This window comes from Camelus bactrianus, chromosome 14 (genome assembly GCF_048773025.1).
Source record: "Camelus bactrianus isolate YW-2024 breed Bactrian camel chromosome 14, ASM4877302v1, whole genome shotgun sequence".
In the NCBI taxonomy this organism is placed as follows: domain Eukaryota; kingdom Metazoa; phylum Chordata; class Mammalia; order Artiodactyla; family Camelidae; genus Camelus; species Camelus bactrianus.
This window is the reverse complement of record NC_133552.1, coordinates 3,353,822-3,380,474: the sequence shown is the minus strand read 5'-3', so window position 1 is coordinate 3,380,474 and position 26,653 is coordinate 3,353,822. Positions and strand designations below refer to the sequence as shown.

The window sequence follows — 26,653 nt, the reverse complement described above, 5'->3', positions numbered from 1 at the left end:
TTACTTAATGACTGTATTGCCAACTAGACCGTAAGTTCCAGGAGGGTAGGAGTCACCTCTTTGGGGGGGCTGGTATCCAGGAAGTGCTCAATAAATATTTGATGAATGGATGTGTTAAAAAGCAAAATTCAACTGAGTAAATTGTGAAGATCTCATTGGCTTTACTCAGTGATTCATGAGCTGGGCAGCGTCCCATCCAGCAGAGACAAAGGAGCTCTGAGGAGCTGAACAAAGTGGACGACGTTCATAGGTGACAGGGGTGGGGCACGGAGGCTATAGCAGAGTGGATCGTTTGGGGCAAGGTCCCCTTCCTTTGGGGGACTGCAGTGGTCTGTCACTCATGTCTCCTCATCAGTGCTGACCAGGCAATTCCAGACTGACTGGCTAAGGTTGCATTCCTGGGGAGGCTGTAATTGCAATTCGGTTAGGCATTAAGTCTCAGGCTGGGGACTTGTGCTGAGCATAAGTGACTCCATTTTGGGCCTATTGTCTCTTTTTTAACAAACGGATATTGAATATTATCTTCACAAATAAATCAAAAACTGTTTCTTCAAAAGTAGTGAAGTAATTGAAATTTTCCCTCAAAGGGAACAGCGTGCCTCCAAATGCCTCTCCTCTTACACTCCAGCAGCCATGGCCTGATGCCCCAGAGCGTGTTGTGAGGAAGTGGGTGATGGTTTTATTGCCATTGGAGTTTCCTCCTGACTCATGAAGTCATATCTCTTGGGCCATCAGACCATTTCTAATGTGGAATCTGAAAAATTAGAAAAGGAAACAAGTAAATCATTTGCTCTTCCCAAAGGCAGATGGTTTTTCAGATCACGTCTTTAAAGCCTTGTTTCCCAGTGACAGTTAAAAAAAAAGTTTTAAACCTCGGAAAAGTTGCTGTTAACTCCTTTCTCTAGGAAAGCTTTTTATAAAAACTTTATTGCAAGGAAATACATCTCAATAATCAGTCTAGCTTTCTCCCTTCTTCATATTTGACTACTGCTACCATGAGAGCAGTCATTTCCTGTCATGAACATGTGTGCTCCTAGCTAGGTGACACTTAAAAAACTTAATGGCCCTGAGTAGTGTTCCAACAGCTTTCTCAACATTTAAGACAATTGCTAATCCTTTACCCCTGTTGGAAAGTACAGCTCTAGCTCACGTGTTCTGCTTGGAGGCCAGGAGCTCTGGTGTAGCCTGTTCAGAGTGCGACGGGGCCAGGGGAAGCCTGTGTGTTAAGCAGGCACGGCTTGGGCTCCCCGGGAGGTGGGAGGTACCTGGGCGTCTCTCACCACTTCTGGTGACTTGCTGGGCTTGGTGGCCTGGCGGAGTTGTTATCTTGCTGGCTAATTCTTTACTCAGTGGCTTTATCGACTGGAGCCAGAGAAGGCGGAAGGGGAGAAAGGTTGGTGACAAGCGTGGGTGCACGTGGAGAGGAGGGGAGTGGGTGGAGAAGCACCGGCGACGCAGAAGGGACAAGGAGCACTTGTGCGCGTGGTCGTGATTCTGTGACCTTCCCCGTCTCCTAACCTCTCTGCGCTGCAGTTTCTTGGTCTATAAATTGGGGATAGAGATGGTGTCCTCCTCACAGGACTGTTGTGAAGATTAGATCGCAGTGCCTGGCACGTAAAAAATACTGATACAGCATTTGGTATGCGTGTGTAGTATCATTACTGTCACTTTAGCTGGAACACTCTTTTCTGAGGCTTAAGCGTTTGGATTTCACTAGGGGCTTCCCCTGCCTGGAGGAGACCCTTCTCCTCTCCTTCAGCAATCACGTCTCTGAGCCTCTTACTTTTGTTCCAAGCTTCAACCTCCTTTTCTTGATCAGTCTTATGCCTGAGGGAAAATAAAATTCTCTTTGTTGGAAGAGCTTGAAAACGTGGAATGACCGAGAGCCCAACTGGTCTGCTGGACACGAACAAAGCAGTCCCCTGAGGTAGCTGCTGGTCGCTCCTTTTGAAAGACATGCAGCTGGAGCTCAACTCAAAGGACCTTCCCATTGTCACTGAGCAAATGAGCGGCAGAGTCAGGATTCAAATCCAGGTCTGTCTGGTTCCAAAGCCCTGGTATTTGCAACCAGCCTGTGCTTCCAGAGGTGAAAGAAGTTAGAGGATGAAAAAAATACGTATTTTTGTCTTCACGGGGTGGACTGCAGTCTACGCAGCTACAAATACTTTTGTAGCCACATGCCAGTCACTGTCCTAGGACTAGAGTGGCCGTGACGACCGCCTGCTTGTGGAGCCCTTGACTCTGGTAAATGAACAGGATAATTTCAAGTCGTGACGAGTGCTGTAAGCATATTAAACAGTCTGATCTGATGGAGACGGACCGTGGTGCTCCTTGTGGCGGAGGTCACCTCAGAGGGAGGCGCCAAGGGAGCCTTTGTGAGGAGATGGGACTTGGGCTGGTGGTTGAAAGATGAGAGGAGGGTTAGGAGTCGGAGAATGCCATGATGAGAAGGAAGGACCATCTCGGCCAGTTTACTTTGGCGGTGTGTGGGGTAGGTGGAGAGAGGAGTTCTTCAAGCCGATTTGGGCTGCTAAACCAGGAATAAAAGCAATGAGTCTATGTTCTATCTACGACTGTAAAAACAAACAAATAAAAAAAAACCCATGCAAAAATCCCAAGGACTTTGAGACAGAAATCCATATTTTAAAACCTCTGGCATCTACTGAGCCAGAAATTTAACATCTCTGTGCAGCACAGTGGACAGGAAGGTCTACTTGATAAACATGGTGTGAAATCTGAATAATACACAGACCCAGGGCTGCTCTCCTCTTCCCTCAGCAGTTTTAAACAATTATATTAAATACATTACATGTATATATAATGTACATATTATATTATCAGTAATATACATTATGTATGATACATAAGAAAGGTGTATTACTATATCTGTGTTATGTACTATACTATAGTAGTACATATCAATGTAAATATCACATTACATATATAAATAGTATATATTATCTATTATATATATTTGTGTCAGTAAATTTCCATGGAAGAAAAGAATAGTAGTAGCAGGAGGTGGAGATTTATAATTAGAATGTCCGTTAAAGGAAACAGGTAAAGAAAAAAAGACATGGAAACTGGCAAGAAACATGCCGGCCTTTTCACTACAGGGCAGCCGAGGACGCTAAGTCTTAGAATTCTTTTGACTTGGATTTTTTTGTGTGGGTGTTAGCGCCATGTACTGAGGAAAATAGATACTAATGATACTTTCAATATTGTTTTAGTAATAGAAAGAGGATGTCTATAATTGTCCGAACTCCTACAGGACAGGTCCGGCTCTACTGCAAAGGGGCTGTAAGTACTGGGCTCCGTCCTTCACGCGACTCCTCTCTTTTTACCACAGGAACAGGAAGGAAGCCCTTCACAACTTCACCATATCTTTAAGTGTTGTTACTCTGTATATGCTGTAGTCACTGGTTGCTGGAAGCATTACCGAAGATTGAAAAGCCTATCTCAAACCCAAGCAGCCAAAAACATCCCCCGCAGCCGAGCGCACTGAATTCTGTGGTCACTCACACAGTGTTTATATCAGTGAAAACCTGCTGTCACTCAGCTGTTTTTATGAGAACCAATGATTAGATGACTGATGCTAAGGGTTTATAGCTAAGGGAATTTTGATCCCAGTTCTGAGCCCAAAGTGCTGGGATTTGGTGTCTCAGGAATTTGATTTACCTCCATAAATCTCTTCTTTTGAAGCACTTAGATATTTGTTCACTGCCATTTGTACTTTAAACTTTGCTTTTTATTGAAGTGTAGTTGATTTACAATGTTAGTTTCAGGTCTACAGCAAAGTGATTCAGTTATACATGTACATACATACATGTATTTTCTATTATATCATATGTACTTAAAAAAAAAACCCAGCTTTATTGAGGTAAAATTGACATAAAATAAACTGCATATATTTAAAATGTACATTTTGGTAAGTTTGCACACTGATCTGCTTTCTGTCATTATAGATTCGTTTATATTTATTAAAGTTTTATATAAAGTCATATAGTCCGACTATGTGACTTTTTGTCTGTTTTTTCACTCATAATTATTTTTAAATTCATTCATGTTGGAGCTTGTATCAATAGTTCATTTCTTTGCATTGCTGAGTAGATTCCATTGAGTGGGTATACCAGCACTCGCTTATCCTTCCATCTGTTGATGAACGTTTTGTTTCAGTTTTGGCTACTACAAACAATGCTCCCATGAACATTGTGTGCAAGGCTTTGAATGAATATATGGTTTCATCTCTCTTTGGTAAACATCTAGGGGTAAAATTCCTGGATCACAGAGTAGGCGTATTTTAACTTCTTAAGAAACCACCAAACTGTGATTACCAGCAATTGTCACCAACACTTGGCATGGTTAGTCTTTTTAATTTTGCCATTCTAATAGGTGTGTATCTCATTGTGAATTTAACTTACATGACCATGCTGACTAGTGGTAGCAAACATCTTTTGATGTGTTTATTTGCTATCTGTGATGGGGGTTCCCAAGACCACCCCTATGCTTTTAGTGAATCTCTAAAAGGATTCATGGGACTCAGCACATGGTTGTACTCATGACTAAGATTTATTATGGTAATAAGGGTATACAGCCAGACCACAAAGTAGAAAGACATAGGCAGTGTCTGGATGAATCCCATGGGAGTCACACAGGGAATGTTTTGATGGGTTTAGAGAATTGTTTACCAGCCAAGGGCCAACCTTGTAAATAGGTCTTTCTAAAGATAGCAGTCTTTGACCTGGTATGTCAGCTCTTTTCTACACACCATCCACTTATCTTCCTTGTTAAAATGTCTCTTTAAATATTTGGCCCCCGATTTTTAAAATAATTGTTTGTTTTTCTTATTGAGTTTTGAGAGTTCTTTATTTATTTTGAATACAAGTCCTTTCTCAGATAGATAATTTGCAAATACTAGAACCCAGTCTGTGGCTTATCTTTTCATTCCCTTAATAGTGTCTTTTGAAGAACAGAAGTTAGTAATTTTGATCAAGTCCAATTTACCAATTTGTTCCTTTATAGGTCATGCTTTTAGTGCCATATCTAAGAAATCTTTGCTTAAATTCATGGTCACAAAGATTTTCTCCTATGTTTTCTCCTCTTCTTACAGTTTTAGGTTTTATATTTACTTCCGGTTAATATTGAGTAATTATTGAATGATATGAGCCAGGACTAGAAGTTCGTTTTTTACATCTGAATACCTGATTTCTCAGCACCACTTGTTAAAATGTTTATTCTTTCCTCACTGAATTGCCTTTGCACTTCTGTCACATGTATGTGAGCCTGCTGTTTCCTTTCACTGTTGTGTTGGTTGTCTTTATACCAGTGACACCCTGTCTTAATCATGTCACTTTATAATAAATCTTAAAACCATATACATTAGTTCTCCAACTTTGTTCTTCTTTTCCAAAGTTGTTTTGGATGTTCTGAGATCTTTGCGTTTCCATATGAGTTTTAAAATCATTTTGTCAATTTCTCCAATAAAGCCAATGGGGATTTTTTTTAAATTGGGACTATGTTGACTCTCTAAATCAATCTGGAAACAATTGACATCCTAAATAATACTGAGTTTTCTATTACATAAACATGATATATCTCTCTATTTACTTATGTCTTTTTATTTTCTCTCAACAATGTTTTGTAGTTTTTCAGTGTATAGATCCTACATTTATTTTGTCAGATTTATTCCTAAGTATTTTATATTTTTGATGCTATTGTAAATTATTTTTTAAATTCAATTTCTGATAGTTTGTTGTTACTGTATAGAAATGCAAGTGGCTTTTGTATATTTTGATCTTGTGTCCTACGTTTACAAAATCACTTAATCATTCCAGTAACATTTTGATAGATTACATCAGATTTTCTACATAAATGGTCATGTCATCTGTGAACAAAGACAATTTAAATCTTCTTTGGCAATATAGATGCCTTTTATTTCTTTTTCTTGTGTTATTGCACAAACTCGAACCTCCAGTACAATGTGAAATAGAAGTGAGAGAGCAGATACCATTGTCTTCTTCCTGATCTTAGGCAAAAGCACTTAATGTTTTACCTTTGAAGATAATATTAGCTGTACTTTTTTGATAGGTGCTCTTTATCATATTGAGGAAATTCCATCTCATTCTTAGGTTGCTGTGATTTTTTTTTTAGATCAATAATGGATGCTAGATTTCATCAAATATTTTTCCTGCATTGATTGAGATACTAATGTGGTTTTTCATTTCACCACCTGTTAGTGTGGTAAATTACATTGATTTATTTTTTAAAAATGTTAAACCTACTTGTATTCCTGAGGTAAACCCCATTTGGTCACGATGTATTATCCTTTTTATATATATAAGTTGGATTTAATTAACTAAAGCTTTCTTTAGTATTTTCACATCTGTTCTCAGAAGAATGGTCTTTAATTTTCTTTCCTTGTAATGCCTTTGTTTGGTTTTTAATGCTAGTCATGTAGAATTAATGAGGAGCATTCCCTCCTTTTCAGTCTTCTGGAAAAGTGTGTATAGAATTGGTATTATTTGTCCTTTAAATGTTTGCTAGAATTCACCAGAAAGCCATCTGGACTTGAGATTTTCTTTGTGGGAAGGTTTCTAAGTTCAAGTTCAATTTCTTTAATAATATAGAACTTTTCAGAGCATTAAAAAAAATTAAGTTAGCTTTGATTTGCACTTTTTTTGTAGAATTTTTCTATTTCATCCTAGTTGTCAAATTTATTAGAAAAAACTGTTCATCATAGTCCTTTTAAAGTTTCTTTCAGTATCTGTAGAATCTATAAAAATGTCACTTCTCTCATTCCTGATCTTGGCAATCTGTGTCTTTTCTCTTTTTTCCTGATGAGGCTAGCTGGACAGTTACTAACTGCATTGATCTCAAAAAGCCTGCTTTCAGTTTTATTAATTCTTTTCAAGTGTTTTTCTGCTTCTTTGTCATTTTCACTCTTAACCGTATCATTTCCATTCTTTTGCCTAGTTTTGGTTTAATTTGCTCTTTTCCTGTTTTCTTAAGGTGGAACTTGATTTGAGACCTTTCTTCTTTTCTAATACAGATGTTTCGTGCTGTAAATTTCCTCCTAACTGCTGCTTTAGCAGCATCTCACAAATTTTGATATGTTGCACTTTCATCTTCATTCAATTTAAAGTATTTTCATTTTGCTTTTGATTTCTTCTTTGACTCATGAGTTATTCTGAGATGTGTTATTTAGTTTTCAAATATTCGGGAGCATTCCAGAGATGTTTCTTTAATTGGTTTATAACTTAATTCCATTATATTCAGAGAACATACTTTGTATGACTTAAATACTTTTAATTTTATTGAGACTCGTTTTGTCAGATCATGACCTATCTAATATTAGATGTTTTGTGTGTACTGAAAAAGAATGAGTATTATGCTGTTTGTGGGCATATCAGTTCGGTCAAGTTGGTTGATAGGTGTTGTTCAAATATTCTGTGTCCTTAGTAACTTTTTGTCTACTGGCTATATCAGTTATCAAAAGGGGGATATTGAAATCCCCAAATATTATTGTGGATTTATGATTTTCATCTTGAAGTTCTATTTGTTTTTCATTTACTTCTGTTAGTTTTAGCTTCATTTCAAAGCTATGTTACTCAGTGCATAAACACTGAGGATTATTGATTCCTCTTGATGAACTGACCGATCATTGCGAAAAGATCTTCTTTTTCGCCGGCCGTATTCTTTACTCTGAAATCTCTGTTGTCTGATCTTAATATAACCACTTCAGACTTCTTTTGATTAGGGTTAGCATGGTATATCTTTTCTTTCCTTTTAACCCATTTATGTCTTTAAAGTGTGTTTCTTCTAGGGAACACATAGTTGGTTCTTGTGTTTTTTGTCTATTCTGGAAATCTCTGCCTTTTAGCTAATGTTTAGACCATTTACATAGTATGCTTATTGATATGGCTAGATTTAAATGTATCATCTTGTCATTTATTTTCTGTTTGTTCCAGTTGTTCTTTTTTCTCTTACTCATTTTTTTTGTTTTATGCCTTCTTTTGATTACTTGAATTTTTTTCTATTTCCTTTTTTTATTTAAAAATTTTATTTTTAGTAGTTACTTTAGGGCTTATAGTAGGTATCTTTAATTTATTACATCCCTCCTTCAAGTGATAGTATATTACTTCACCTATAGTATTAGAACCTTAATTCTACTTCTGATTCTCTCCTAATCTTTGCTCCTGTGGTCATACATTTTAATTTTACAAAGTTATAAACTTCACACTACATTGGTATTAATTTTGTTCAAGAAGTCAATTTTTTAAATAAAAAGAATTAAATAACAAGAGAAATAATGTATATATACTCATATCAATACTATTTTCAGTGCTTTCAGACCCATATTTCCATTTGGTGTAATGATCTTTTGTCTGAAGAAGTCCCTTTACCATATCTTATAGCATAGATCCATTGGTGATAATTTTTTTTTCAGTTTAAACTGGAAAAAAATCTTTATTTCATCTTTGTTTTTCCTGGTCTTCATTTTGAAATAACTTTTTGCTGAGTATAGTATTCTAGGCTGACCATTTTTTCCCTTCAGTCTGTAAGGATTTTACTTAACTGGCTTCTTACTTGCATTGACTCAACGAGAAATCCGCTGTTAGCCTTATTTTTGTTCCTCTGCATGTAACATTTTTTCTGGAATTGTGCTTTCACTGGGGCTTCATGTGAGCACCTTCATATCTATTAGATAGAACAATAAATTATAAAAGAGTATCTAGAATTCAGACTGTCAGTCTTAGATAAGGTGTTAATTACTGTGGATTTCCCCCCACCCCATAGGATTCAGTGATTTATGAGAGACTTTCAGAAGATTCTCTCTTTGTGGAGGAGACATTAACCCATCTGGAATATTTTGCCAAAGAAGGTAAATGAAAATTGTTTTGAATCTACTTCTCGTTTATAATGCTGTTCTTTTTTTAACTGAAGTACAGTCAATTACAATGTGTCAATTTCTGGTGTACAGCACTATGTCCCAGTCATGCATATACATATATATATATATTCATTTTCGTATTTTTTTCCATTAAAGGTTATTACAAGATATTGAACATAGTTCCCCCATGCTATACAAAAAAACTTTAAAAAAAACTGTCTTTATATATAGTGGCTAACGTTTGTAAATGTCAAACTCCCGAATTTATCCCTTCCCACCTCCTTTCCCTGGTAACCATAAGATTTTAATGCCGTTCTTCAATGTTGAAATTGTAGCCTTGAAGCACATCACTGCTGCTGGGGCCCATAGGTGGGCAAGAGGGAGAGCTTGTTTGCATGTGTGACCTTGTATGCCCTCTGTTTGCTTGAAAATAAATGATTCCCCAAACAAACCTTGTCAAGACATTATAATTACTCTCCCTTTCTTTCACCTTTAACAGTTTTTGTGCTTATGTGCAAGCAGTAAAATGCGTGCTCTTCTGTGTGGCTCTTCCTTTATTCCTAAAGCAGTGTCGTCCGTCTATAATCTGTTTGCTAAGTGTAACCTCTTTATCAAGCTGTAGTAGGAACTTGGCCCATGGTTGGAGGAAAAAAATAGGCTTTTCCAGTTCACGTGGTGTATTTTGAAGTTGATTATTTTGTGCGTATAACTCAGGATGCTGACAGTTGATATTTTCCTGCCATTCTCTTGTTATCCTTCTGATACTGACTTATCATCCATCTCCTAAGGAAATTAAATTCCTTGAGTCAGTTTTGAATAAGTTTGCTTTTTAAAGTTTTTTTTTTTCACTTAAGTCCTTGTGAAATGGGATTTAAATTAATTTTCTGATATCTTACGGATTATTTGGCTTACTTTGAAATTGGAAACAGAAGCCTCATTTGTTCTTTCCTTCATTTAACGAATAGTTATTGAGCATCAATTAAGTGGCATGCACTGTTCTCAGCTTCCAGGACAGAAGTGAACAAAACGTAGAAAGCCAATGCCCTGCAGGAATTTGCCAGTAATAGATGACGTCACAGGGGTGACAAGTGCTATGGAGGGAAGCTAGCAGGATAAAGGGAACAGAGTGATGGGCAGGGGTGCTCTCTCTACCCAAGGTGAGTTAGGCAGAGACTGAGGAGGGGAAGGGGAGAATATTCCAGGCAGAGGAAGGCTCAAGTTCAAGTGTCAGGAAGTAAGAGGCAGGGGAGCCACAGCAAGCAGGGAGGGAGGGGAGGTGATACTCTCAGCAAGGAGGCCAGGGCAGGGCAGGTAGGGACAGCGGAGGACTTCACTGTCCCTCAGCCTCTGAGACGCTTCTGGATTTTGTTTTCAAATTCTCTGCTTCTCCCTGATCACTGGAAGCTTGACCAGGTAATATCTTTCTTGCAGGTCTGAGGACTCTGTGTGTTGCCTACATAGATTTAACTGAGGCGGAGTATCAGCAGTGGTTGGTGAAGTATAAAGAAGCCAGTACAGTGGTACAAGACAGAACTCAAAGTCTGGAAGACTGTTATGATACTATTGAAAGGGTAACGTACCCCATACACATTCCTTGTGCTAAGATACATACGTGAAGAAAATGCATTTATCAATGTATTCACATCTTGATGTAATTTTTTGATGTAATTTTAAAAGCACAGGTAAATTTTTTTCAGAAGTATACATCTCTTATCATCCTGAAAATCCACATCTTTTAGAATATTTCTCTTTGGAATCATATCCTAGTCACTTCAATCTCATTATCCTTTTTATAACTTTTCCCATTTCAAAAGAGATACATGTTTATTACAGAAAAATAAGCTAGAATCATAAATAATAATCCTCTGCAATGTCAGGCTAATAACTGAGTTCCAGTCTCTTCTCTCCTCTTTGTACATGTGTATTGTACGTTTGGAATTCCACTGTATATGTTTAACACACACAGAGAAGTGTTTCCCATAAAAATTAAAAGAAAGCTCCCCCCAGAATTTTTCCCGTGAAAGTCCTGCTTGAATGATGAGCCCTTCACTTTACGGTGAATGGGGAACATCTCCCCCGACCCCTGGGTGCTCTTGTGTGTCTCCGTCCTTGGTTACTCCGTGGTACCCGCTGTGTATATGGGGACTCTTATTACCTCTGTTTCTCTGACGGTTGCTTTTCCAGGGGAACCGCGTGACCCTGGGCTGTCGAGTGTCACACAGGTGTCTCTAGGAATTTCATCTGAGGCTTCAGGGATGTCACGTGTCCTGGGCCAACTTTTATCTTAATTTCTTGGCTTGGTTTCTCTTGCCATTTGATCCCATGAACTCTGCGTTTCATTCCTACAGGATCTTGGCCGGAACAGATTTAAGTGGAGGGGTTTTCTTGACATCATTGGGTCCATCTTCTTTTCAAAGTCGAGCATTGAAAGATTAGGAACCTCCCCTAGCTTCACACCAAGCACGTGGCCCGGCTGCAGCAGCCCTCGGGAGTGACTCCTCAGCGTCTGCTGACGAAGCGCAGGGAAGGGCTGATTGTGTAGCCCGCCTGTTCCTTAATGTGGCACAGGGGGTCTGTTGCTCCCACACACCGAGAAGCAATCTGGGCGAGTGGGAATTGGCCTCAGGAACTTGAAAGACTGTACAAGTATTGGTGTGGCAGTTGCTTTCCAATCAAACTGTTCTAATTTGTATGTTAGTTTTCAGTTTCAATCTGGAAGTCATAGGTGGGGAAAGAGTAAGGAAAAGATTAAGTTTCTCAGGGAACGTGAGATGGGTGGCAAGGTCGGGGAGTGATGTGGCCCTAAAATGACCAACTCTTCATCAGCTGAATGCGAGGCTCCAGCACGTACCCAGCGCCTGGCACACAGTGGGTGCTCAGGAAATGATAAGTGAATAAGAGACGGGAACACTGGGGACTGAAGATTTCAAGCATGCCTGTTCTCCAAGGAAAGCAGTGACTGCTATAGTCGGCAGGGCTGGGTGTTGACTGCTTGTTACTCTTCTCCTTAAACTGCAGAGGGCAGAAGTGAAAGGCAGAAGGGCTCTCCGGGGCCAGCTTTTCCTGTCTGGCCCAGGCGGGTGCCGCACTGCAGTCTAAAGGCTACCTGTGTACCTGGGGCCGCGATGAGCAGCCTGCCGTGCTTGGAAGGTCAGGTGGAAATCTAATTGGTCTTAGACACTTTGACAAAGCAGAGTCATACTATTTAACAAAACTGTGATTTTTTTTTCCTCTCTCTCAATGACTATGAGGTTAAAAAGTGCAGGAGTCAAAAATGCTCAACATCTCTGCCTACTGTGAATGCGAGGAGGTTTAGCTGGGGTCACTGATGCAAACAACCAGGCTCTGTGATGCTAAAATCACACTGATAATTGTCAAGTGTGTTCATTCATCTGTTACCACCATCTCTCCCCTTTTCCCCACTGGATATTTTCCAGTTCACCCAGGAGTAATGAGGTCCTGGGGGTTGAGTCAGGCAGGCCAGACTTCTGGGGGGCTGGAGACTAGCCCTCACTACTCATTACGTCCCCATCAGGGGAAACTTGCTTGGGAACTAGATCCCCTAGCTCTAGGGTACCTCATAAGAAAGGACACATTGGGGGCAAATGTTAGATGACAGGGTGAAGGAATTGGATTTCCTTAAGAGATACACCTTTCAAGCTGTAGTAGCCAAAATTTTTTATTTCAATCATAGAATCTTTTAAATTTTGTTTTTTTAAAAATCTGTGTCATCACCTCTAGTTTTCCAGGCTTACAACACCTGTATGCCATCTAGAAACCCTAACAGTCTTGCCCCTTGCTTGTCATTTTTCTTATTTTGTATTATCGACTAGACAGCCTGTCTAATCATCTGCCTCATGACGTGTGTTAACATCTGCTAAAACTGCGGCAATCACGTTAGCTATAGTTACATGGCTGCTTTCTGCAGACTTTAACACGGGCGTTGGAGTCTGACACCAAAGAGCGTAGGATCGACCAGCTCTGTGAAGTTGGCTCTTGGAAATTCCATGCACATTGTTCTGGTCCTGTTTTCAGTTAGGGGGGTTATTTTCTGACCCGCCTTCTAGCTCTTGAGGCCAGTAGCGCTTCTTTGCTCCTCAAGCATTTTCCTTGGGGGATTAATAAGATTTTAACTTTTTTTCTTGTTGAGTAATGTTAAGACGATGTGTGCACTTGAACCAGCAGTCAAGTGCAGCATAACTTAGGGTGTAATTGCTAAAGTGATTAACTGTGGTAAAGTACGAATTGATTGACTGATTGATTTAGACTTGATTCTGAGGCTCTCTGGCTTTACAATTCCTTTGAAGCATTCCTTCCTTAAAAAAAAAAACAGCTTTATTGAGATATAATTCACATAACATACATTTCACCCATTTGAATTAAACAATTGTGTTTTTTAGTATACTCACAGAGTTTTACAACCATCACGATAATGAACACAGAATATTTTCAACATCCTCTCCTCCAAACCCACATCCATTAGTGTTCACTGTCTGTTATCCCCAACCACACCCATCCCCCCTCCATTCTCTAACCCCAGCCCTTTGCAACCACTACGTTACTTTCAGTCTCTCTGTATTATCTTCTTCTGGATGTTTCATGTAAATGGAATCATACACTATGTGGCCTTCAGTGACATGCTTCTTTTTCTTAGCTTACTGTTTTCAGGAGTCATCCATATTGTAGCATCTTCAGTACTTCATCCCTTTTCAAGGCCAAATAATAATCCACTGTGTGGATGTGCTGTTTGTTTATCCATTCATCCTTGATGGACACTTGGGTCGTTCCATTTGGCTATTATGAATAATGCTGCTATGGGCATTCATGTGCAAGCTTTCCAATCATTTTTAAAGAGGATTCTTTAGGGTTTTCTGTATATGAGATCATGTCATCTATGAATAGAGATAGTTTTACCTCTGAGTTTTCATTTTGGATCCCTTTATTTCTTTTTCTTGCCTAGTTGCCCTGGCTAGGCAAGAAAAAGATGTTGAATAGAACTGGTGGACGTCCTTATCTTGTTCCTGATCTTGCTGGAAAGCATCTGGTCCTCTTCCATTCAGTGTGAAGTTAACTGTGGATCCTCACAGGTGTCCCTGTCAGGCTGAGGAAGATCCCTTCTGTTCCTAGTTAGTTGAGTGTTTTCATCATAAAAAGGTTTAAAGCATTCTATTAAAAAAATCCATTTCATACCTGTTTCATGTTTCATAAGTCATTATTAAAAATGCTTTTTGCTAGTTGTGGGATATTTTACGTTAAAATACAAAGTTTTACTATAGAAATATCTTGAAAATATCATAGCACAAATGGCACAAAAATAGAGTAATGGAAATAAGAGAGATGTCTAATAGGATCAATAGAACTTGAATATTTAGCATTTAAAAAATTGAGCTTAACAAGAAGACTAAAAACCTCATGGCTATTTTAAAGATTTAATTTACAGTTCATATGTGATGGTATTTCAATTAAATTATTTGATTTCTAGTTATCAGCACAGAATCAGCTTGTCTTACATCTTTATTTCACTTTAACTCCTAACAGCAATGTAGAATGCCCTGGAACTTTGAGATTGTGCTGGCTTCTGAGAAACAATACCCCAAATTATCAGAGGTCATCTGGCTTTATACTTTACATAAACCTCTTTATGTACCATCAAGCCTCTGTTTGAATCTCTCCAGTGGTAGGGAGATATTTCACAACAGGAACAAAAACTGTAAAATAAACCATCTGGTGGTAAGAAATTTATGGAGAAAATTATGAAATTTTTCTTAAGGACAGAAGTAAGGACCTATGTAAGTGGAAGAGTGTATACAACATACAGGAAAACCAGTGTAATAAATAAATAAACCTCAAAGTAAGCTATAAATTCAGTGCAATGCAAGAGCACATAAAAGTCCCAATGGAATTTTCACAGAACTTGACAAGTTTGTTCTAAAACTCATACCCAAAGTAGGAGGAGGCGAAGAATTATCATGTTAATTTTTGAAGAAGGAGAATAAAGGGGACGTACTGCTCTAGACTTCAAGACTTACCTTAAGGCTATAATAATTAGAATAACATAATATTTACGGTCCATTTATAATACACTAGGTGTCATTCTAATCACTTTCCAAACGCTAACTCTCAGAGTAATTCTGTTAGTAATCTTACTTCCCCACTTCTCCAGTTATAGATGAGGGAACTGAGGAACAGAAGTGTGAGTAATCTGCTTATGATCACATATCTAGTAACTTATAGAACTGGGGGGTGAATCTGAAAGCCTAGCTCTCAGCCATCACGCTGCACTGCCTCATGTGGTAGCGAGACAGGGACAGACAGACAGACCAACTTGTGGAAGAGGCTAGAAAGTGTGCGTGCGTGTGTGTATGTATATGGGGCTTCACATAATAAATTATTACATGCATATCTTTGGCCAAAATTTGCTCTATTTGTTCCATCTTAAAGTATTTCTTATCTCCAATTGGTAATAAAAATATCTCTTTCAAAAACCATCTAGAAGTTCCTCCTACTTGGAGCCACAGCCATTGAAGATCGCCTTCAAGCACGCGTTCCAGAAACGATAACAAGTTTATTGAAAGCAAACATAAGAATATGGGTCTTGACAGGAGATAAACAAGAAACAGCAATTAACATAGGTAAGAGACACGGAGAACGTTCTTTTCCTTGGTTGTGCATGCGTCCCCTGAATGTGTTGTAGGATCAAGAGTGCATGGCTGAGCTTCCTGCAGGTAGTTGTGTTACTTTTTAAAACACTGTGATACAACTGATTTACAATGTTGTGTTAATTTGTGGTGTACAGTATAGTGCTTCATTTATACATATACATATATATATATATATATATATTTCTTTTCACATTTTTTTCACTATAGGCCGTTATAAGATGTTGAATATAGTTCCCTGTGCTGTACAGTAGGATCTTTTTTTAAAATCTATTTTATAAGTAATTGTTTTATATGTCTCTAGAAAAATGTAGTGCAATGTAATCTTGCCATCAGATGGCAGAGAATTTGAACAAACTAAGCAAAGCAAAAACTTTTTTCTCTTCTTCACATTTTTTAAATTGAAATATAGTCATTTTACAGTGTTGTGTCAGTTTCTGGTGCACAGCAGCGTGTTTCAGTCCTACATGTACATACATACGTATCTTCCTTTTCATATATTTTTTTCATTATAGGTTGTTACAAGATGTTGAATATAGTTCCCTGTGCTCTACAGTATGAACTTGCTGTGTATCTGTTTTATATGTGGTAGTTAGTATCTGCAGATCTTGAAACATGGAATGTAGAATGCCCAGCTGAGTAATACGTTATCTCTTGTTCCTCCTTTGACACTTGATGTTATCTTACGGCATTACCCCCCCAATGATTTATATATCTATATTTGAATTATATATTCTTATTCATGAACATTCTGATTACTAGTGAGAATATTCAGCCAGTGTTTTTTCCCAAGCTCCAAAGTCACTTCTTTGCCTTCATGGTTTTTTAAAAAATTTCACTGTTTGCTTGTATGTTAGGGGAAAGGAGTTGAAAAATCAGCTCCTAGCTGTGAATATGTAAATTTTGACGGTGAGAAGGAATTGAAATTACTATTTTTTGATGATCATCCTGGCAGCCAGCTCTGATTAGATTAACACGTATGATAAGATGATTCTGCAAGCACCAGACACCCTTTAAATGATGTCTCTGCTAATTTACTACATTCATTCGTTTAATGAATATTGAACACTTGCTATGTGCTGGGAAATTCTAGGATCTTGGAATGAAAAACTGAGTAATAAAGTCCTTGTCCTCATGAACCTTACATCTAAGTAGACAAGACAGAAAATTAGCCAGCAAATCACTGTTGTAATATTATTGCAGTAAGTGCTAAGAATGAAAACAAAGCAAGGCATAGCCACACGTAGAGGGGTAATTGGACAGAAACTTGTTAAGGAGGTGACATTTGAGGCAGAGACCCAAATGGAAAGAGGGAGCAAGCATTGGGAAGGTTCTGGACAAAGAAAATGGTGAGCACAATGGTCCTGGTGTGGGAATGTGCGTGTCATGTTTGAGGACGATAGAAAGGCCAGTGTGGTTGGAGTACAGGGGGCAGAGCAGAGCAAAGAGGAGATGAGAGCTTGTTAGGCCACAGTAAGAAATGTGTAGGGTTTCGAGCAGGAGAGTAATATGTAATTTATGTTGCAAAAATGCCCACTGGCTATTGTGTGAAACCAGACTACACGGAAGCCAGGTGATCACTCAGGAAGCCTTTGTGGGAATCTAGACAAGATGATGGTGACCTGTACCAGAATGTGATGGGGAACTGGGGGAGGGACTCTGGCTGACCCTTGAACAACATGATTCGAACTGCGTGGGTCCATTCATACTTGGATATTTTTTCGATAGTAAATATCACAGGACGACATGATCTGGGGTGGGTTGTATCTGCAGATGCAGAACCGCAGAGTTTTCTGATAAAATGATTTAACATTTATCTGCCGCCTCTTGACCTCAGTAGCATGCGTACTATTACGTTTGGCTTACCAGTGAATATGTATGTGGTTTGCTCTCTTCTGAGTCAGCTTTATTTCCTTAGGTTTTAAGAGGTTTATCACGTATTTCTTGTCAATCTTCCTTTGCCCCCAATATAATGCTGGATACGAGTAAGCACTCAGAATTTGCACACTGATTCGATTTGCATTTTCTTGGTCATACATGGAGACTTTTTGCCCTTTGTTCAGGTGCAGCCAGCAGAAGCAGCGGTGGCTCAGGGAGAGAGGAAGGCCCCTCACGGGGCAGCACCAGGACCCGTGGGGGAGGCTGGCTGCCCGTCGGTGTCTGGTTTCTGTCCCTGAGCACCTGCACAGTTACTCACTCTCCACCCTGATCTCTGGGACAGGAGCTGCCGGCATTCAGGCAGTTAACTTCGTCCGTAACCTATTACAAAATATAAGTGGACACATGGACATTACAATAAAACATGTCAAGAAGTTATTAGAATTCTTTGAAAAGTTTAGAATCTCTGGTTTTGAAAAATCAGTGCAACAATGCAAAGCAGATACCTACAGGCTTTGAACTAGAAATTTAATTTAAAGATCATCGTATTCTGTGGAATTCATAAGAAGCATTACATAAACCAATAATTAATGAAAACCATTTAAAAATTATTTTCTCCTTGTAATTGAACAGACTACAATAGAATACATACATAAATAGGCATCTTGAATTACATACAAATCATGAAGCTACTTTTGTTAGTTTGTATGACAGCTGTAAGTTTTAGGAAATTTCAAAGGGAACATTAAAATGATATTGTATAAATTTATATTTAAATTCCAACTTACATGAAATTGATTTGTATGAAGAGTTAAAGCGTTTTAGAAAATTTGTTCCATAGGAAACATCAGTTATAAATGTATAAAAATTTAATTTTCAAAATAATTTATCAGAAATTTATCAGAGTTCTTATAGTCCATAAAACACTCTTAATAGCTCTAGTAGTAGTTTTATCAGCAGAAAGATCCTGTTCCAAAATAAAAAATGACTCACAATCTTTCATTTGTCAAGAGCCACTAACACTGTTTTCAGTTATACTGTTTGAAAATAAAGTTGTTAAAAGTAAATTCTGATGATTTAATAAATGAATTTACAGAAAATTTAGGCAGAAAAATCATGATCAATCAATATTTCACATTAGTGAAATATTATTTTTTTGTTTTATATAAAATTATGGCACCAAAAATATAATTTTTTGCAATTTGTAAGCTTATGTTGTATTTCACCATCTACCTGTTATGTTTTATAAGTATAAAATATTTTTAAAGAAAACCTTTATATTTTAGTATCTGTGATGACATTCCCTCCTGCATTTTTTTGTTTTGAACAAGGGGCTGACACTTTCATTTTGCTGAGAGGGAGGCTGGGGAGGCTCTGTTGAAGATTTGCTGGGACAGGAGAGAGCATGAGGTCGTTGTCTGGACAGGGGGAGGGTGCACGGACAGCTGCAGAGCTGAGCGCACACATGCGCATCCTCAGGGTGAGCGTTAGTCCTCAGAGACAAACCTGAACCCGTAAGGTGGGAGACAAGCTCTGTCCTGACTCCCTCCACGTGCAGAGCCGCCCAGTGTTTCCCGCAGCTGGGCTGGTTTCCTTCACTTACCCAATAGCTTTCAAATGAGGCCCCTTTTGGTCCTCTGGGAGGAAAAGAAAGTGACCAGTTATTGAACTGTCTGTCTGGATGTTTCCTCGGCTTCACAAAGCTTTAAAATGTCTGTTCTTATAAAGACTCAAGCCTTAAGGTAAAGGTTCATCTGTTTTAGAGAGAGTTTCATTTTTCTAGGTGCAGTTTGTATTTGGGCCCACTTAAGTTAATCCTGTATATATATTCTTATTTCTCAGTCTAATTTCAAGAGTGATAATGACTTAAAATTTTCAAATTGGAAAATGCTTCCTGAGATGTACAAGAACTGCATACATATATTTATTTTAGTTGCACCTTGGATGATGTTAGTATAGTAGGTATAATACTGTTGATACAGTGATTTGATGCACCAGAACTTGGCTTCCTCAAGGACTTGGAATTATTATAAAGTGTGAACTGGAGCTCATGTCATAAAAAGATACAACTAAAAGTCCACCAACATTTAAACGTACAGATGTAGCCGTTAGTTTTACACACCTTCCCGACCATTTCTATTTAAGTTGCCTATTAAGACTTAGATGAACTAACTTTTTGATTCCTTTTCTCTCTTCAACCTCTTGCTTTTGTGATGAGCTACTAGGCTCTGAAATAGTTGCGAGGCTGAGTATGACAAAGGAAGAATATAAATAGATTTTTTAAAAAATGAGCTCATGGAAGGCATTGAGTCTTCAAATATGTGACATCTTTATTTCCCTCTTTGTAGCATATTCCTGTAAACTGTTATCAGGTCAAATGCCTCGTATTCAATTGAATACAGATTCATTAGAGGTAAGTGATGTTTTTAAATTACATTTAATTTGAATGTAACCGATTTGTTACTTGAGGGTTACCCACCTCCTTAAAATCTACATAAGATTGCCTTTAACTCCCACTCAAGTCCTTTGGAAAGTCTAGGTTTCCCCCAAGATTCTTTCCCAAGAATCAGAAAATTCAATTGGTTTTCAGTTCTGTTGTCACCTCTGGTTCCCTCTTACTCCCCACTCTGAGGCTGGTCCTTTATAACCCTGCTGGTGTCATACCGAATTCGGGACTAGATCCTTGATTTGAAAAATGGAAAAAAAGGAGAAAAATATCTGTCTATATAGCCATCTTTATCAAAAGTTTGAGAAGACAGATGACATTCACATTGCAAAAATGAAAGGGAATTTGGAATCCCATATTGAATATCCTTGCCCTTAAAAGTTAAATGGTAGTATTTATTTTCTGTTAAGTATTTTTTTACTATGTAATTTTCTTAGACTCCTTTTAAAAGAATTTTAGATTTTACTTATTCCTTTTCTGACACTCTTCCTTTTCTTTAAATCTAGATCTGAGTTTCTGACATACATCATTATTCTTAAAAACTTAAAAAATAATTTCTTATAGAGCAAGTCTGCAGGTGGTGAATTTCCTCAGTTTTTACTTGTCTGAGAAAGCCTTTATTTCTCTTTCACATCTGAAGGATGATTTCACTGGATATAGAATTCTAGGTTGGTATTTCTTGTTCTTTCAATACTTTAATTACTTCACTCTCTTCTTGGCTGGAAGGTTTCTGATTAGAAGTCTGCTGTTCCTTATCTTTCTTCCTCTGCAGATAAGGTGTTTCCCCCAGCCCTCTGGATTCTTGCAAGATTTTCTCTTTGTTTTTGGTTTTATACAGTTTGAATATGATATGCCTAGGTGTCGATTTTTGGCATTTATCCTACTTGGTGTTTTCTGAGCTTCCTAGGTCTGTGCTTTTGTGTCTGCCATTAATTTTGGAAGATTCTCAGTCATTAGACTTTTCCTTCTGTTCTGTTCTCTATTCCTTCTCCTTCTAGTATTGTGATTACTTGTATGTTAGACCTTTTAAACTGTCCCAGAGTTCTTGAATATTCTGTTCTGGGTTTTTTCTTTTCTTTCCTTTTTCTCTTTGTATTTCAGTTTGGGAAGTTTCTGTTGACATGTCTCCAGGCTCATTAATTCTTTCCTCAGCTGTGTCCAGTCTACTGTTGAACCCACAAAAGGCATTCTTCAATTCTGCTACAGTGTTTTTTACTTTTAGCATTTTCTTCTTATCCTTTCTTAAGTATCTCCATCAGTCTGCATATATTGCTCATCAGGTCTTTTATGTGTCTAATTTTTCCATTAAAATCTTTAAAATGTTTTAAATTCACTGATAACTTCCAAAATCTGTGACATCTTTGAGTCTGATGTGATGCTTGCTTTGGCTCTTCAGAGGTACTTTTTCTTGTCTTTTAGCTTGTCTTGTAAATTTTTGTTGGAAGCTTGACGCAGTGTATCTGGTAAAAAGAACTGAGGTAAAAGGCCGTTAATGTGAAATTTTATGCTAATATAACTAAAGGAGGTGAATTGTATTTAATTTTTGCTGTAGCTGTAGGCATCAGAGGTTCCAAATTCTTGCAGTGACCTTGTTTTTTCCTCCCTCGTGGTCTTTGGGCTTCCCTGAGAGCTCTCCCTTAAACAGGGCACGGGCCTTGCAGTTCTTTCATCTGCAACGCAGAGATTGTCCTGGAGCTCTGGGCGTGGTGGTGAGGTATGTGGGAGGGGAAGTGCTTCATAGTCTTATGATAAACCTCAGTCTTAAAGTGAACCTGTGCCCCTGTGTCTTCATAAGTGTTTCTTAGAACTTTCTCTCCCCCCTTAGGTGACACAGGGAGCTAGAGGAAGCTGGAGTTGAGTGAGTGCCCTTCCTTCTAGGTGGGACAAGGCTCTGATAAAGGCTCTAACCTCAGAGACTAGGCTTTTGTGATGCAGATGCTCTGGACATAGTTCAGAAGGGTCACTTTTCCTCTCCTCCTGCTGAGCCATGAGGGGATTTTTTTTTTTTTTTTTTTTTTGGCTTTTCACTGTGAGAACCTGGTGAGGTTCCTAGAGGTAAATCCACAAAAATGAGAGGGCCACCCCCAAGATTGCAACCTAGGGAATTTCTCACTTTTGTGCCAGTCCACACTCAGCCTTCACCAATTCCTCAAAATCACCATTTAAGTGTTCCTCCTAGTTTATGGCTCCAGCTTCTGCTCCTCAGTTCCTTGATGGGTCCAAAAAGAGTTGATTTTCAGTGTGTTCAGCTTTTTTCTCTATGAGAATGGTAGTGGCAAATCCAAGTTCTTCACATATCATTGCTGAAATCCAAGTGCCATAGGCTAACTTTTCACCTTCAGCTTATAATTTCAGTTTGTACAATGGACAGTATTCAAGTTTTTGAGCAGAATGAACAGTACTGAAAGTGTTATTGCAGTTCCTAGTGTAGAGGCTGAGCATATACATATAATATATATATGCATATATAATCTTAAATTTAGTAAAGTTTTACAAAAAACTGCACATGTTTAATGTATGCAACTTGACGGGCTTGAACATATGTACACACACATGAAACCATCTTCACAATCAAGGTAGTAAACATATCCAACACCTCCAAAAGTTTCCTCGTGCCTCCCCCCCTTAATAGTAAGAACACTTAACTTGTGATTTACCCTCTTAACAAATCTTTCCACATACAATACAGTGCGGTTAAGTATAGTCACTGTTTTGTACTCAGAGCTCTAGAACTTGCTTATCTTGTGTAACTGAAACTTTGTACCTGTTCAGCAGCTCCTCAGTTTCCTCTCCCCCCAAGACTGTGTAACTGTCATTTCTCTCCCTGCTTCTATGAGCTTGACTATTCTAGACGCTTTATACAGATGGGGTCGTGCACTGCTTGCCATTCTGTGACTGGCTTATTTTGCTTAGCACAGCGGCCTCTGGGTTCATTCGTGTTGCAGCATGTCACAGGGTCATTTCCTTCTTTTTTAAGGGTGAGTAGTAGTCCATCGTGTGTGTGTGTGTGTGTGTGTGTGTGTGTGTGTGTGTGTCTCTATATGTCTTTATCTGTATAACTATATGTATATATATATATATATATATATATATATATATATATATATATATAAAATATATCACATTTTCTTTATTCATCCGTCAAATAACATTTAGGATTTAGGTTGTTTCTGTTATCTTGGCTACAGTGTTGCTATGGATGTGGGAGTGCAGATACCTCTTCAGGATCCTGACTTTAATTCTTTTGGATATATACCTAGAAGTTGAATTGCTGGATCAGATGGTCCTTTCAATGTTGAATTCGGCTTGCTAATATTTTGTTGAGGGTTTTTGCACCTATGTTCATCAGTGATGTTGGCCTGTAATTTTTTTCTTGTCTGCTCTGTTTTTGTTATTCTTTTCTTCCCTCCCTACCCCACCTTTTTTTAGAGGAGGAAAGGGTTATTTGAATATTTTTTAGAATTCCATTTGAATCCATTTAGCCAAATGCTTTACATTATTCTAGTGGCTGCTTAGGAATTACAATATAATTGGGTAAGGATCCACTCGTACTTTCTGAGACTTTTCCAAAAGCAGCTTCATTGGGATATAATTTACGCAGCATAAAATTCATCTGTTTAAAGTATGTCATTCAATTGATTTTAATATATTTACAGACACACACAGCCATCACCAGAATCAGTTTCAGAACATTTTCATCATCTCTGAAAGAAACTTTGTACCCCTTAGCTGTCATCTCCCTCACCCTCCTTCCCCCCACCCTAAACAGCACTAATGTACTTTCTGTTTCCATGGACTTGCCCATTGTGGACTTTCATGCTAATCAAATTGTATAACATGCAGTCTTCAGTGATTGGCTTCTTTTATTTGCCATGATGTTTTCAAGGTTCACCCATGTTGTACCCTGCATTCGTACTTCATAGCTTTTTTAATAGCTAAAGAATGTTTCATTGTATAGATTTACTGTGTTTTATTTATCCACTCATCAGCTTGTTTCCACCTTGGGCAATTATGAATAACACTGGTGTAAACATTGAGGTACAAGTTTTTGCGCAGACGTATGTTTTCATATCTTGGAGTGTACATACGATAGTGCGTGGAACTGCCGGGTCATCCAAAAACTCTATGTTTAATTGAGGAGCTGCCAGGCTGTCCTCCAAAGTGGCTGCACCCTTTCACATTCTCGCCAGCAGTGTATGAGTTCTGATTCCTGCAGAAGCTCGTCCACACTTGTTATTATCTGCCTTCTTAATCTAGTCGTGCTTGTGGATGCGAAGTGGTGTCTCCTTGTGGTTTTGATTTGATACCTCATGACTGATGATGTCAAGCATCTTTTCATGTTATTTATGTACTTTCAAATTTCATCTCAGTGAGATTTTCAAAGGGGAGGAGGTAAATGTATGCCTCAGTCTACCACCTTGACTCAAAAGTCTTTCCCTTTCTATTTAAAATGATAAAAATAAAGTGATTCCCTACCCTCACCCCTTTGTTGCCCTTTTAGGCAACACAAGAAGTGATTAACCAGAGCTGCCAGGATCTTGGAACCTTGTTAGGTAAAGAAAATGACCTGGCCCTAATCATCGATGGTAAAACATTGAAGCACGCCCTCCGCTCAGAAGTCAAGAAGAACTTCCTCAGCCTGGCGCTCTCGTGCAGGGCAGTGCTATGTTGTCGGTAAGAGTGTATTCACTGTTGCGTTTTCTCCTGCCGTATTCGATCCTGTTTATGTAAAGAAAATATAGATACAAACATACAAGTTTTGCAGAGACAAAGTTCCTTACTGGGAAAATACATGCTCAAATTGAAATGAAAGGTCTGAATTTAACTCTAATTGTCAGGTTTATGATTCACTCAAAAGCAGTTTATCATTTTTCAGTGGTACATCGTGTATCGATGTATTGGCCAAATGAAAGAAGTCCTTCGGTTTAGAACAAAGGCCCTCAGTTTATTTACAGTGAGGGGCAAATTTAAAAAACTTCACTGACACCTGGAGGAAAATGAAGTTCTGAGTAAGGAGTGCAAGTAAAAACATTTTTTTTTTTAAAAAAGCACTTCATCTACAACAAAGATGGCTGGAGATGAGAAAATAATAAGAGTATACAGTTGTTCCTTGTTCCTCAATAAAATATTAAATGGGCCAATTATTAAAGCATGTTAGTCATAATTATGATGGACATGCTCCCTCAATCAAAGAGGGCCACTCTGCTTCGCACGTCTCACCACTGGAATGTAGACTTCATGAGGGCAGGAATGTTTGTGTGTTTTATTTTCTGCTCTATCACCAGCATCAAGAATTACACCTAGTTCTTGGTAAGTACACAAATATTTGTTGAATAAATGGTAAGTAATGAATATGAAGTTACCTTTAAGTAGCTTACTCAGCAAATTCGAAGGATAAACATAACAAGAAACTTTTTTATGTATTCAAGAAAACTTCTGTGCCATAAAATGTATTTTACAAATTTCAGACAGAAAACATTTTCTCATTCCTAGCTCCGATTATTGATAAGGAAGTGAATAGTTTGTGCCCATGGAAAAACCATAAAATTATTCCAATCAGTCAAAGGCTTACTTATCTCTGTATAGTCTTAGTTCATGATAACAGGTGGCCACAGTACCACAAATACTTCCATCAGTTCAAAGGTGTCTGAAGCACTTGTTTCATAGGTTGGATCTATTACACGCTCTTGCTAAATCATTGTTCACTTGGGCATTTGGTTGCATGTCATAGATTAAAAACCACAGTGAGAACTGGCTTCTGGTTGTAACTGACATATGAAATCCTATTCTTTTTTTTGGAAAATAATAACGTCTATTCAGTTGAAAAGAGTAGAAATTAGCTATTTGATGTCTGTTTTGAATTTCTACTGTGTTTTAGGATTATGTTTTCTTATTACATCCATGCTTTTAAAAACATAGCATAGTGACTTTTTTTTCCTATCCCAAGTGGACTTCTCCCCTTACTTCAGATTTTGTGGAACTTCTATGTTGTTTCAGCCAATAGAATGACAAGGTGAACTTTGCCAGACTTGAACGTGAAGAGCGTCAATTGGGTATAGTCATACAACTCCAGGATTAGGGACGCTTGGCTTAATGCTCACACATGCAAACGTGACTTAAAATGTTTGATTGATTTAAATTCAACTAACAGTTGTTAAAAGAATAATACTATTTTAGGCTTTCTTTTCATATATGGGTGGGCATCCAGAATCAGAATAGTGATCATTCAGTGCTGGTCGAAAACTGACTGGGACCTTTGTAAAGGGCACAGAACCACGCGGATCAGTGACTGGAGACTTGAGGGTGTATAGCCAGGGGCAGAGAAGGCTTATTGGGTTGGTCCCTGATATCTGGAGAACTTGGCTGCCGCAAGGATGGATTAAGATTTGAAAGTATAAAGAATCAGACTTGAGATTAATTACATTGAGTTAGTTTTTTCCCCTCTGCATTTATGAGTCTAAATATGAAAGTAATCATCACACTAAATGGTGAAGTTACTGACGTTGCAGGTATTCCAGTAAAAGGACCAGTATCTCTTGATGGAACTAGACTTACAAATGGTTCCTAATATCTTCTACTTCGAAGCTTTTCATATTCTATCTACAACTCATTATATTTTATTCATTATGAAGCAAACGTTCTTTCCAACTATGTTTCAGGCTTAAAATTTAGAGCATATTCTAATCAAAGAAACCTCTATCTCCTCAATTTTTAATAATCTCACCTGAAGTTTGAAAAGGTTAAGTTTAAATTAGTTTTTTAGGAGCTGTTTTGTGGGAA

At 38.1% G+C, this 26,653-nt stretch overlaps 1 protein-coding gene across 1 annotated transcript in view; it reads left to right on the top strand.

Annotated features, from left to right (window-relative positions):
• LOC105066261 (phospholipid-transporting ATPase IB) overlaps nt 1–26,653 on the top strand; it is an 84,732-nt gene that overhangs the window by 12,846 nt on the left and 45,233 nt on the right. The window contains exons 12-14 of the mRNA XM_074378654.1: nt 3,231–3,304; nt 19,776–19,840; nt 24,375–24,547. Of these exons, the coding sequence (XP_074234755.1) occupies nt 3,231–3,304; nt 19,776–19,840; nt 24,375–24,547 (312 nt within the window). The remainder of the gene's footprint in view (nt 1–3,230; nt 3,305–19,775; nt 19,841–24,374; nt 24,548–26,653) is intronic.